The sequence below is a fragment of the Chelonia mydas genome, chromosome 1, assembly GCF_015237465.2.
Source record: "Chelonia mydas isolate rCheMyd1 chromosome 1, rCheMyd1.pri.v2, whole genome shotgun sequence".
NCBI classification, from domain to species: domain Eukaryota; kingdom Metazoa; phylum Chordata; order Testudines; family Cheloniidae; genus Chelonia; species Chelonia mydas.
Window position 1 is genome coordinate 239706794 of NC_057849.1, and position 14778 is coordinate 239721571.

Genomic DNA, 14778 nt, shown 5'->3' on the forward strand with positions numbered 1-14778 from the left:
CACAGCACGCAGAGTTCCAGATGGACACCAGTCTGCCTGATGAGCCCAGAGAAGAGACCACGCTAGCAGAAGGGTACATCCCTTGAGGACCCCAGAGACCCAGGGAAACCAGAGAGCATCGCCAAAGGAGAAAGGGTAAGAAGCAGCCCACGGGACTTCGACTTTCCTCTTATAAGTGAACTGGGGAACCAGTCACCGTGTTTTGGGAGTAACCCCACTGACTCAGTGGTAAGCTCCCCTCACCACTGCCAGGGCACTACACTGGGACTCGGAGGAGCTGGGAGGACCTATAGTAGTAGGATTGTCAAGTCCCCCTACCCTGGGCACCACACCCCCCTTGGTGGCACCCCGCTACCCCAACGAGCCAATAAGCCGCACTACCCTGAGTGGAAGGGCCACTTTATTGACTCCAGCCATTCGGTTACTCTTCCCTGAACGAAAGGGTCACTCTATTGACTCTAGCCATTGGGCCCCGCCGCCGTGTGGAAGTGCGACTTCATTGACTCCAGTTACTAGGCAATATGACCACATTTTACAGTAAGGGTCATCAACATAGGACCTAACCGGCTGTGGGACCGCCTCTGACCTTTCTTTTGACCACATGTGACCTGACACCCCATCACAGGGTGTACCTACCCCTTGTCAGGCTCCTACAAGTTGTCTATGTTGCTCTAAATCCTGCATCACCAGTTTAAAGACCAAACCACAAAACTGCATCTAGCTATAATTCAGGATAAAGGTGGTATTGATGAATCTTTCTGACTGAATCACCTGCTTCACATAAGGTGTTTTGGAATGCAAATATCTAATGTTGTTTTGCACTCTGTATGTCACCAATACCCTTTCAAAAGTTCAGAAAATACTGTGATGGGAAAGAATTCACACCACCATTAAAAGCATCCACTTATCTCCTCATACTGTCCTTATAATACAATGGATTATTGGCTGTAAACTATAAATCACACTCCAGGAAGATGTAAAGCAGACTTCTATCATGCCATGAACTAGTTCTCTAACCTGCCTGATCAATGAAAATCTCAAAGCTTTTTTTCATTAGTAATACTGGACCATGCATTGTATTTGCTGTTATCAGACTTCTCATGCTTTATGCTATCTGAAAGACTCCATATTCCATTGAAAAAAATAGGATCCCCCATCTGCCAATGTGGACTCTCTTACCTTCATCTCAATAACAGTTTGTAGAGCTTTTGTCTTGGCTGAGTCAGGGGCATTTTCAAACCGACGATGCATCTCCTATAACAGAAGAACAAGGAGGAAAGAGTGAAAACAATGATATTTCACTCCACTCCACAGATGCCAGGGAAAGTTATCAGAACCTTCTCTCTTTCTAATGCAGCAGAATTCTACCCTTCTACAGCCTTCTGATGTTCCCAGCCCTTCAATCTTCCTTTCACATCATAGACGACAAGCTGCAGTTTAGTGAACAGAACTCTAGCCCAGTTACACAGACACAATAGAAACTTGGTCTTTGACTACCAAAATAAAAATATCCAAAATAAACTGTAAAACAGACGTACTCAAAATCTCCACTACCTTGCTGGTGAGTGAATCCTCTGTTTTTTAAAAGGCAATTGTCTTTACATAGAAGATAGAACTATTAAAGAAGATTAATAAAAACAGCAATCTGGTTTATGTTTAACACGCTGTTGTGAGCATCTGTGTTGATAATGCTCCTTTCCATATTTTCCACCCCCAGAGTAGCAACCACCTAGTTACCTATGATGAAGATCTCCCTGCACAGAGGCTGAAAGTAGCTGAAAAAACATGATTGGATAGTAAGTTGCTCCAGAGGCTCACAATGTGCAAAGGGGAGGATGACAAATACCTGTGTGATATTTCTCTAGATATGTAAAGGGCATGCACGCTGGTTGCTAGAGTGTTCCACAGAGCTGCCTAGAGAATACAAATGGCAGCAAGCTGAACTGCTCTACACCACTTTCCAAGTTGCTATAGGATACAAATAGGTAGCTGGAGAAAAAACAGATCTGTTATAGCGTATCTGTCCCTCTTCTCTGTATTCATCTTCAAAAATGAACAGCAGGTCCTTAGATGTTAAATGTATGCATCACCCTCAAGTCACACACTATGATATTAAATACGAGAGAAATGTAGGCAACCAAAACAATGCCGTACCCAAAGTTCACTGTGCTGCAGTGTACACAAATCTAAACTGCTATTGTAATTTACCTAATAAATAAATACTTGTATAAGCCTTAAAGTCATGAACATTTCCCAGCCCAGACAAAAAGTAATATTCACTCAGCCTTTCCATAAAAATGGTAATGAAAAAGATTGTATTTTATTTGCTAGTCAAAAAGGTTCCTTGCCCCCATATAAACAAGCAAGCAGAATTTGCAAAGCTGATTTATATAGTGCTTTCAAAAGATATGCAAAGATTATTTAAAACTCTGTCAGGTAGGTAGGTCTTATGTTGCTGATAGGGTAACTGAGGCAGAATGGTGAACTGATTTGACAAAGACCACAATGGGAGCCTGTGTCAGAGCAAGATTTAGCAATCTGGAATTTATGTCTCAATCTCTAGACCAGTGGTTCTCAACTCTGGTCCACCGCTTGTTCAGGGAAAGCCCCTGGCGGGCCGGGCCGGGCTGGTTTATCTGCCGCGTCCGCAGGTTTGGCCGATCGCGGCTCCCTAACTGAATTTTCCCTAACTGCCTCTGGCACACAACTTACATGAGTCTGTTTCCTGTATTATTGTTAGGAGGAAATGCAGTAACTTGTTACAAAAGAAAAAAAATCTTTCCAAGATGTTCAATGAAAGAGGGAGACCCGGAAGAGCCAAGGGCAAATACAGAGACTCTGCCAAATAATTGTATTGTACAGAATGTTATTTTTATTCCAGTAGTACCCACTATGTGCTAGGTACTTTCCAAATATGCAAAGATGGACCCTGCCCCAAGAATATAAAAAATTGGAATAAAGACAACAATGACTAAATGGCAGAAAACAGATAACGCACCATAAAAGCAGCTTCTTTGAGGGGATGCCGATAGCAATCTTTATCTTTAAATCTTGCAACCTTTATTTGAGAAGTTCTAACACCTACATTATTTGCAATAGGACTTCATTCTTTAGCAGAGGAAAAATTCCCAGCAGCATAGAGAAGCCTTTTTCTTAGCCTATAAAATTCCACTCTGATTTTGTTGAGCTATAAGGTGTTGAAAATCACCATTTCCCATCTCTGGAGTGTAGTATTAATGTTTAATTTTGCTCCCCTGCCCCAGCTACAGCATCGATTGCACTGAGACCCCCCCAGGAGCAGAGACTCAATCTAGCTGCTGCTGTTGCAGCAGTGGACCAACAGAGACAGACAGGCTGGGCTCCAAGACACCACAGTGGCCAGGAGCACCATCTCTACTCTCCCCCCGCAGGGGTGTTGGCAAGAAACCATGGATCAGAGAAAAGGCAAATAATAAATTAATAATAGGGAACCAGGAGAGCATAAGTTCTAAACTTCACTTCTGGTGACTGCTGTTAATTCTGTACCCTTTCACGTCCTTTATTAAGCAATCACTGAGAGGTTATGTAGTTAAGGGAAGAGAATTCAGCTCTTTAATATATCAAACCCAAATACCATGGTCTTAGCCACATTGACTCACGGAAAGAGTCTGCCCTATCTTTGTCCTTGGATATGCTGTCTGTTAAAAGGGAACACTGATACACTGATCATATACTATTTCCTACGAATAGTTCACAGAGGATAATTATAGGTTTCAGAGCAGCAGCCATGTTAGTCTGTATCCGCAAAAAGAAAAGGAGTACTTATGGCACCTTAGAGACTAACACATTTATTTGAGCATAAGCTTTCATACACACTGTAACAAGTGTGATAAGGTAAGGTGAGCTATTACCAGCAGGAGAGCGGGGGGCGGGGACCTTTTGTAGTGATAATCAAGGTGGGCCATTTCCAGCAGTTGACAAGAACGTCTGAGGAACGCGGGGGGGGGGGGGGGGGAGGGGGATAAACATGGGGAAATAGTTTTACTTTGTGTAATGACACATCCACTCCCAGTCTTCATTCAAGCCTAAGTTAATTGTACCCAGTTTGTAAATTAATTCCATTTCAGCAGTCTCTCCTTGGAGTCTGTTTTTGAAGCTTTTTGGTGAAGAATTGCCACTTTTAGGTCTGTAATCGAGTGACCGAAGAGACTGAAGTGTTCTCCGACTGGTGTGTGAATGTTATAATTCTTGACATCTGATTTGTGTCCATTCATTCTTTTACATAGAGACTGTCCAGTTTGACCAATGTACATGGCAGAGGGGCATTGCTGGCACATGATGGCATATATCACACTGGTAGATGTGCACGTGAATGAGCCTCTGATAGTGTGGCTGATGTGATTAGGCCCTATGATGGTGTCCCCTGAATAGATATGTGGACACAGTTGGCAATGGGCTTTGTTGCAAGGATAGGTTCCTGGGTTAGTGGTTCTGTTAAGTGGTGTGTGGTTGCTGGTGAGTATTTGCTTCAGGTTGGGGGGCTGTCTGTAAGCAAGGACTGGCCTGTCTCCCAAGATCTGTGAGAGTGATGGGTCGTCCTTCAGGATAGGTTGTAGATCCTCGATTATGCGTTGGAGAGGTTTTAGTTGGGGGCTGAAGGTGACGGCTAGTGGCGTTCTGTTATTTTCTTTGTTGGACCTGTCCTGTAGTAGGTGACTTCTGGGTACTCTTCTGCCTCTGTCAATCTGTTTCTTCACTTTAGCAGGTGGGTATTGTAGTTGTAAGAATGCTTGATAGAGATCTTGTAGGTGTTTGTCTCTGTCTGAGGGGTTGGAGCAAATGCAGTTGTATCGTAGAGCTTGGCTGTAGACAATGGATCATGTGGTGTGGTCTGGGTAAAAGCTGGAGGCACGTAGGTAGGAATAGCGGTCAGTAGGTTTCTGGTATAGGGTGGTGTTTATGTGACCATCGCTTATTAGCACCGTAGTGTCCAGGAAGTGGATCTCTTGTGTGGACTGGTCCAGGCTGAGGTTGATGGTGGGATGGAAATTGTTGAAATCATGATGGAATTCCTCAAGGGCTTCTTTTCCACGGATCCAGATGATGAAGATGTCATCAATGTAGCGCAAGTAGAGTAGGGGCATTAGGGACGAGAGCTGAGGAAGCGTTGTTCTAAGTCAGCCATAAAAATGTTGGCATACTGTGGGGCCATGCGGTAATAGCTCACCTTATGTGATCAATCTCGTTACAGTGTGTATGGTAACACCCATTGTTTCATGTTCTCTGTGTATATAAATCTCCCCACTATATTTTCCACAGAATGCATCCGATGAAGTGAGCTGTAGCTCACGAAAGCTTATGCTCAAATAAATTTGTTAGTCTCTAAGGTGCCACAGTACTCTTTCTTTTTAGAGGATAATTATGTTAGCCAGCAGGAGAAGGCTAAGTCCTGTAGCTCAAATGGTAAAAGTATGTGCTGCACTGTTGAAGATTCATGGTTTACACCCCACTGATAATACTAGGAAGTTGGAATTTACTATTAAGGGAGAGGAGTGCCACACAGGAGAAATCTGTTCTTACCCTGCTTCTACCACTGACTTTTTATATGACACTGGGCAACTCACAAGCCAAAATTTTGGTTGGTGGCCACTAATTACGTGTTCCTTATTTTCTGGTTGTCCAGTCTGAGACACCTGAGGCCTAACTTGCAAAGTGCTGAGCACTCACAACTGCAACTGAAGTCAATGGAAGCTCTGAATGCTCAGCACGTCTGCTAGTAAGGCAGTATAGTCTGGTGGAATGAGTCCACGACTGGAAGTCTTGAATTTTAATTCTGGCTCTGCCATTTGCACTGGGTGCCAGCAGGCTACTCACTTTGTATTTGTCTTAGTCTCCTCATCTATAAAATGGGGATAATGTTCTTATCTTTCACAAGCATTATGAAGATAAATTCATTAAATATTTGTGATGCACTCAGATGCTACAGTGGACAAGCACCACAAAACATCAATGTAAATGTATAATTTCATATACAATCAGAGTTGGATGGTGACCAGTAAACAAGACATAGGACCACACACTGAGATGAAGACAGAAAGAAATATTGAACAGATGCCTCATATCCAAGAACCATCCATCTTGATAAATGAATGGGGCAGAGACATCCTGTGGGGAAAAAAACAGTATGTGATCATGTAATTAGACACTATATCATAATGCATATGCACAAGAGGGGGACAAATTAAGGTTGAAGAGCATAGGACTGGAAGGGACTTCCTGGAACAAAGTAATCACATCATATAATCCTGTACATAAAATTTATCAAGCTCCATTTTAAAATGATAGTTAGGTTGTTTGCCCCCACTACTCCTAGGGGAAAACTGTTCCAGACCCTCACTCCTCTGAGGGATAGAAACCTTCTTCTAATTTCCAGCCTAAATTTAGTCATGTCCAGTTTATATCTATTTGTGTCAGCTTTGTCCTTTATCTTAAATAGCTCTTTTCCTTCCATGGTATTTACCCCTGTGATGTATTTAGAGAGAGCAATCACAGCCTCTCTTAGCCTTCATGCTGCTAAGGCTAAACACAAGCCAAGCTCTCTTAGTCTCCTCTCCTAAAACAGACTCTCCACTCCCCTTATTCTGGTACCCCTTCTCTGTACCTGTTCCAGTTTGATTTCATCCTTACCCATCTAACAATTCCTGTATTAATCCCTATCTTGTCCACCTTCACTAATAATTTCCCATGAGGTACCATGTCAGATGCTTTACTGAAGTCCGGACAGATTAGAGCTAGGTGAGATGTGTACATCTCAGAGCCTCACAAGGCTCAAAGGACTTGTTTATACAAGGACACTCAGGAAAGTTCAGGTAAATCAAGTAAAGCTATAAAGTCCCTGTGCATAAGTAAGCATGGTAAACCCCCTTGTGGATGCTCTCATTCCTGAGTAAAATGGCTGTAGTTCCTGATGCACTAAGTCTCCAGCTCGGTGACCCACTGTGTCATTGTACTATATCTACCTACTAAAATCAAACAGAATGTCTTTTTACTAATTCCTAATAATACTTCTAACAAATGTTAAATTTATTTTTAGTTTGTGGAGTTAAGAAAACTGTTCTGAATGGAACACACATTGTACTGAGGTTTTCCATACAATGATTTATGCAAAGCCAGATAGATGGGACTATTGGGTTCATCTAGTCTGACCTCCTGCATAATAGAGTCCATAGAATTAATTACTGCTTCAAGTCCAGTAATTGTGGTTGAGCTAGAGCATATATCTTTTAGAAAAAAATAGGGCTGTTGATTAATCCCAGTTAACTCACGTGATTAACTCAAAAAAATTAATAGTGATTAATCACACCGTTAAATAACAGAATACCAATTGAAATTTATTAAATATTTGGATGTTTTTCCTAAGACAAAAAGACAGTTACCTCTTCCGTAACTGATGTTCTTCGAGATGTGTTGTTCATGACCATTCCACAGCAGATGTGCGTGCTCATCATGTGCATCGGTGCCGGAAGTTTTTCCCTTAGCAGTACCCATAGGGGAGCGCCCCTAGCGACCCCTGGAGTGTAAAAGCGGAGCTGCATGCTCCCCCCCACCTGCGGTTCCTTCTTGCTGGAAAACTCTGACAGTGGGGAAGTAGGGCAGGATGTGGAATGGACATGAGCAACACATCTCGAAGAACACCAGTTACGGAAAAGGTAACTGTCTTTTCTTCTTCGAGTGATTGCTCATGTGCATTCCATAGTAGGTGATTCCCAAGCTATACCTGTTGGAGGTGGGTAGGAGTTCACAGAAAACTCAGGACGGAGCACTGCCTGCCAAACCTGGCATCCTCCCTGGTCTGGGAGACGATCTCATAATGTGAGGTGAACATGTGCACCGACGACCATGTTGCAGCTCTACAAATATCCTGAATAGAGACGTGAGCTAGAAAAGAAAGGCGGACAACGAAGCTTGCGCCCTTGTTGAGTGCGCTCTCACAATCCCGGGGGGGGGGGGGGGGGGGGACAACTCCTGCCAGGTCGTAAGTAGTATGGATACATGAAGTAATCCAGCTGGAGAGCCGCTGAGTGGAGATCGGCCAACCCTTCATCCGTGGCAATAAACAGCTATGTAGACTTTCTGAACGGTTTTGTCCGTTCCAGGTAAAAACCCAGGGCCCGTCTCACATCTAGCATGTGAAGATGGCACTCATCACTAGACGCGTGTGGCTTTGGACAGAGTACGGGAAGGAAAATGTCCTGGCTCATATGATAGGCTGAGACCACCTTGGGGAGGAACGACGGGTGTGGGCGGAGCTCGACCTTATCTCTGTGAAACACCGTATATGGGGGTCAGGGCCCGGAGCTCCGAGACCCTTCTAGAATACATGATTGCCACAAGAAATGCTACTTTCCATGAAAGGTGGGACCAGAAGCATGTAGCAAGCAGCTCAAATGGAGGCCCTGTCAGGGGGGGAAGGGGGCGCACAACGGACAGGTCCGTCAGAGTCCCATACCAGTGTTGTCTGGGTCATGCCAGGGCAATCATGAGGATGTGAGCCTTGTTTGCCTTTTTTTCCAGGACCTTGCTGATCAACAGAATTGGGGGAAAGGCACATAGCAGCTGGCCCAACAAGGACAGAAGGAAGACGTCGGAAATCGTGCCCTTGCCCAGGCCCCTCCTGGAACAAAACCTGGTCACAAAGAGGTCCACCTGGGGAGTGCCCCACGTTTGGAAGATCATGTGAGCCACCCCCAGGTGCAGCGACCACTCGTGCTGGGAGGTGAAGTCCCAGCTCAGGGGATTCGCTCGAGAGTTCCGGATGTCCAGTACGTGGTGGGCTTCCAAGTTGATATTGTGGGCAATGCAGAAGTCCCACAGCCGAAGGGCTTCCTGGCAGAGGGCTGTGGAGCGGGCTTCGCCTTGCCTCTTGATGTAGAGCATCAAGGCTGTGTTGTCTGTGAGAACTTTGATTACCCTGCCTGCAACACACGAGCGAAAAGCCACACGGGCCAGATGGACTGCTCAGAGCTCTTTGACATTTATGTGCAGGCCTAGTTCCTGCACAGACCACAAGTCTTGAGTCTGGAGGCAGGGGTGAAAGTAACTTAAAGGACTTACCTGTACACCGGAGTCCTGAGCGGTGGCGTGGCCTCAACCAGAAGAGGCATGGCCTCAACCAGAAGAGGCAGGGACTTTAAAGATTTAAAGGCCCCGGGACTCCTGGCTGCGGCTGGGAGCCCCAGGGCCTTTAAATCACTCCTGGAGTTCCAGCTGCAGAGGCAGCTGGGAGCCTTGGGGCTCAGGGCGATTTAAAGGGCCAAGGGCTCCAGCCACTGCTACCACAGCAGAGCCCCGGGTCCTTTAAATCGCTGTCCGAGCCCAGCTGCCAGAGCCCCGGGGTAGCAGCGGCAGGGCTTGGGCCGTGATTTAAAGGGCCTGGGGCTCCCCGCAGTGGCCAGAGCCCCGGGCCCTTTAAATCACCGCTGGAGCCCTGCCACCGCTACCCCAGGGCTCCGGCAGCGGTGCTTGGGAGGTGATTTAAAGGGCCCAGGGCTCCAGCCACTGCAGGGAGCCTTGGGCCCTTTAAATCGCCAGCCTGGGGAAGCCAGTCCGGTACGTCGTACCAGACTGGACCAGCTTACTTTCACCTCTGTCTGGAGGTCTCCCACATGGACTCCCCACCCCAATGGTGCATCGGACACCAATTCTGTGGTTGGGGAGCAGCTCCTGAACGGGACCCCTCGGAGCACGTTCTCTGGGGTGGTCCTCCTACAGAGGGAGGCTAGTACAGCGTTGGGCACGATGAGGACTTTGTCCAACCTGTCTCTGGACTGGGAGAACGTTGAGGCCAGCCAGAACTGAAGGGGTCGCATTCTGAGTCTGGCATAGCATACCACATATGTGCATGCTGCCATGTGACCCAGGAGCTGGAGGCACGCCCTGGCAGTTGTCACAGGAAACCTCGTGATCGTCCAGATGAGATCCCTCAAGGTTTCAAAACTGTCTGGCAGAGGGGAGCTCTGGCTGATGTTGCATCGAGAATTGTGCCAATGAGCTCTATTCATTGTACCAGTACTAATGTAGATTTTATGTTGTTTACCAACAGCCTCAGTCTGGTGCATGTGGACAGGAGAAGCGTTACATGGTCCTGTACCTGCGACCTGGAGCTGCCTTTGACCAACCAGTCTTCGAGATAGGGGAAGATCTGGACCCACCCCCGACTTGTGAGGTAGGCCACCACCAAAGACATACACTTTGTGAAGACTCTGGGTGCCGCTGAGAGGCCAAACGGGAGGACGGCGAACTGGTAGTGTTCCTGTCCTACCGTGAAGCGGAGGAAATGCCTGTGGCCCCCGAATATGTGAATGTGGAAGTACGCATCTTGGAGATTGAGGGCAGCGTACCAGTCTCTGGGATCCAGCGAGGGAATAATGGAGGCCAGGGAGACCATGCAGAACTTGACTTTTACCATCTACTGGTTTAGACCTCACAGGTCCAGGATGGGCCTGAGGCCCCCTTTGGCCTTCGGGATAAGGAAATAGCGGGAGTAGTACCTTTTGTACCTGAACTCCGCAGGCATCACCTCCACCGCTCCCCGGTGAAGGAGCCACCTCACCTCTTCCTCGACTAGGCTCTCGTAAGAGGGGTTCCTGAAGAGGGATGGGTAGGTGGGGTAGGAAGAAATTGGAGAGTATAGCCCTGGGAGATGGTATTGAGGACCCAGCGGTCTGAGATCAGCAGAGACCACTGTGGGAGGAATGTGTAAAGACGGTTGGAGAAGGGTAGGGTGGGCGGATCCCTGGTGCAGACTGGTAAGTCATCCCTGGGCGTCCCATCAAAATGGGCGCTTACCCGCCTGCTTGCCCTTAGAGGGGCCAGGCTGGAGGGCGGACTGAGACTGCCACTGTGGACGTTTCCTATAGGTTCTAGATTTCCTGTAAGAAGGTTCATGCCGGGAGTGGGTATCTTGGCTGGGGGCCTGCTGAGGCTTGAATTTGGTCCTGGCCGGGGCCAGGACATAGGGGCCAAGAGTCTTTAAGGTTGTGTGGGAGTCCTTCAGACCGTGTATCTTCAGGTCTGTTTGTTCTGCAAACAGGGCCTTACCATCAAACGGCAGGTCCTGTAAGGAGTTCTGTGCCTCACTGGACAATCCGGACAGCAGGAGCCATGATGCTCTCCTCATGGACACTGCAGAGGCCATGGTTCTTGCTGCCGTGTCCGCTGTGTCCGAGGCTGCCTGAAGGGCTGCTCTGGCAGCAGCGGTGCCCTCCTCCACCAGGGCCTTATACTCCTTCCTATCACGTTCCTGGAGGGAGTATGTAAACGTTGGCATTGAGCTCCGTAAGTTAAAATCATATCTGCCCAGCAGGTCTTGGTGGTTTGCCACCCTCAGTTGAAAGCTTGAAGAAGAATAAAGCTTCCTACCAAACAAGTCTAGCCTCCTCGAGTCCTTATTCTTAGGGGTGGGAGCAGGCTGGCCTTGGCACTCCTTGTGGTTGACTGCTTCGACCACCAGGAAACTGGGGGCAGGGTGAGTATAGAGATATTTGTGCCCCTTGGTGGGCATGAAATACTTCTACTCTGCCCTCTTAGAGATGGGGGGCAAGGAAGATGGGGTCTGCCATAGGGCAGTGGAGATTTTCACTACCCCTTCATGGACGGGGAGGGCCACCCTAGCCGGCTCTGTGGCTGAGAGGACACGAAAGAGGGAGTCTGATGGCTCCTCCACCTCTTGAGTCTGTAAATTGAGGCTTGAGGCTTTTCAGGAGCTCCTGGTGGGCTTTTGTGTCCTCCTGGGGAACAGGAGGAGGGGGCACCGTGATGGCCTCATCTGGGGAGGATGAGGATGAAGGCGCGGCGCTTTGCGTTCCCACCGGTGCTGCAGTCCCCAGCGCCTGGTCCCCTTCTGAATGAGGGGCCGGGGAGGAGCGCTCCACTGAACCCCTCCTGGGGGGCTGAGAGAGGGAGGCTGATGGTCTGTCTGAGGCCTCGGCTACCAAGCGAGCCACCTGCGGGGTCTGCGTCGGGGCCTGTGGGGTCCACTGGTACTAGGCCGTTGGCCAGGAAGCCTGGTGCCATTGCACGTGTTGCGGCACCGTTGGAGCAGGCTGCCCCGCCAGATTCATCTGGTCCGCTGGCTGCCGGCTCTGAGGGGAGGCTGGGCTGGCGCATGAATGACCGCTATCCAGGGATGGGGATGAGTAGCGGTGCCAGGCCGGAGACCATGAGTCCCGTGTCAAGGAGCGGGAGTACCATCTGTAGTAGCTGCTCTGCGAAAGGTGCCGTTGGGCGGATCTGCTGCAGCTGGTTGCCAGCAATCTATGCCTGGGGCTGCGGGAGCAGTGCCATGCCAGGGAACTCAACCGGGACGAAAACCGCAAGCGGCGTCGACATTGGAACCGCAAGGGGCTATGGCAGCTTCTCGGAGTTGGCGACCTCCAGTGCCATCGGTCCCGGAGGTATGTGCTCTGACCTTGAGGCCTGCGCTCCCTAGATGCGGAGTGGTGCCTCGAGTCCCTGTTGCTCGACACCCAGCCAGCCAATTGGGTGGGGGTAGGCGGAGACCAGTGTGGGCTGCGAGCGGGGTGGTCACTCGGCGAAGAGCAGCACCTGGATCCTTTCCGCGAGCATGAGCAGTACAGACCAGGTGATGACTGCGGTGGTCCGAGCGCCAGTTTGCCTCTGGACTGGGGAGCTGCTGGGGTCGGTGCAGCTGGTACCGAAACAGACATTACATCTCGAGCCGCCTGCAGGGCCTCCGGTGTGGAGGGTACCTGTATGTGGCCACTGGCGTCCAGAGGCCAGTTCAGAGTGGGCTGCTCTACATGCGTCGGAGACCGCGAGTCCAATGGGGATCAAGAGCTGTCCATCGCAGATCTAAGCTCGCCCCCAGCTTTATCCCGGTATCTTGATGGAGAAGGTCACTTCTTCATCTTCTTAGAGTGTCCTGTGGATGTGGAGCTGTGCCGGCCGGTGGAAGGCACCGCTGGTTGCCACACACCGATGTTACGGTGCTCGGTGCTGACTCGGAGCGGCGCAGCAGTGTCAGGGTCAGGGCCGACTCCATCAATATGGCTCAGAGCCATATATCCCGTTGCTTCTTAGTTCAGGGCTTAAACGATCTGCAAATTTTGGGTTTCTGCAAAACAGCATAAGCAACTAGTGTGCGGGTCACTTATGGGTATAGGCTGTTTACAAGTGACGCACAACTTAAAGCCCGGGGCACAGGGCAAGCCCCAAGCCGGGCGCAGTTATTAGAGGCTCTTCTACTTTAATATTATTTTACTTTTAAAACTACAGGTACTAACGATATACAGAACTAAACAGTCCAAACAGGAAAGGCTACAGAGAAGAGCTGGAGCACAGCAGTTCCGATGCACCGTCACTAGCGGCAAGAAGGATCTGGGAGCCGGGGAGCGCTCAGCACCCCTTATACCACACCATGGTGGCGCCACTCCAGGGGTCACTGGGGCGCTCCACTACGGGTACTGCTAAGGGAAAAACTTCCGGCACTGGTGCACTTGGTGAGCACGCACACTTACTCTGGAATGCACATGAGCAATCACTCGAAGAACAAGTTTGTTTACATTTACAGGAGATACTGCTGCCTGCTTCTTATTTACAATGTCACCTGAAAGTGAGAACAGGTGTTCACATGGCACTTTTGTAGCCAACACTGCAAGGTATTTACGTGCCAGATGTGCTAAACATTCGTATGCCCCTTCATGCTTCGGCCACCATTCCAGAGGACATGCTTTCATGTTGATGATGCTCGTTAAAAAAATAATGCATTAATTAAATTTGTGACTGAACTCCTTGGGGGGAGAATTGTATGTCTCCTGTTCTGTTTTACCTGAATTCTGCCATATATTTCATGTTATAGCAGTCTCGGATGATGACCCAGCACATATTCGTTTTAAGAACATTTTCGTTGCAGATTTGACAAAACAAAGAAGGTACCAATGTGTGATTTGTAAAGATAGCTACAGCGCTTGACCCAAGGTTTAAGAATCTGCAGTGCCTTCTAAAATCTGAGAGGGATGAGGTATGGAGCTTTCAGAAGTCTTAAAAGAGCAACATTCCGATGCGGAAACTACAGAACCCAAACGACCAAAAGAGAATCACCCTTCTGCTAGTGGCAACTGACTCCGATAATGAAAATGAACATGAGTGAGTCTGCTCTGCTTTGAATCGTTATTGAGCAGAACCTGTCATCAACATGGATGCATGTCCTCTGGAATGGTGGTTGAAGTATAAAGGGACATATGAATCTTTAGCGCATCTGGCACGTAAATATCTTGTGACACCGGCTACAATAGAGCCATGCAAATGCCTGTTCTCACTTTTAGGTGACATTGTAAACAAGAAGCAGGCAGCATTATCTCCTGCAAATTGTAACCAAACTTGTTTCTCTGCGCAATTGGCTGAAGTAGGACTGAGTGGACTTGTATGCTCTGAAGTTTTACACTGTTTTATTTTTGAATGCAGTTATTTTTTTGTACCTAATTATACATTTGTAAGTTCAACTTTCATGATAAAGAGATTGCACTACCACACTTGTATTAGGTGAATTGAAAAAATACTTTTTTTTTTACACTGAAAATATTTGTAATCAAAAATAAATATAAAGTGAGCACTATACACTTTGTATTCTATGTTGTAATTGAAATCAATATATTGAAAATGTAGAAAACATCCAAAAATATTTAAATAAATGCTATTCTATTATTGTTTAACAGTGTGATTAATCATGATTAATTTTTTTAATCGTTTGACAGCCCTAGAAAAAACAAACTTGATTTA

General features: G+C 47.8%; 1 protein-coding gene across 18 annotated transcripts in view; it reads right to left on the reverse strand.

Moving 5' to 3' along the window:
• ERC1 (ELKS/RAB6-interacting/CAST family member 1) overlaps positions 1-14778 on the reverse strand; it is a 551656-nt gene that overhangs the window by 411110 nt on the left and 125768 nt on the right. For all 18 annotated transcript variants that reach the window (XM_043540362.1, XM_043540357.1, XM_037877967.2 and 15 more), the window contains exon 4: positions 1180-1254. In XM_043540362.1, the coding sequence (XP_043396297.1) occupies positions 1180-1254 (75 nt within the window). The remainder of the gene's footprint in view (positions 1-1179; positions 1255-14778) is intronic.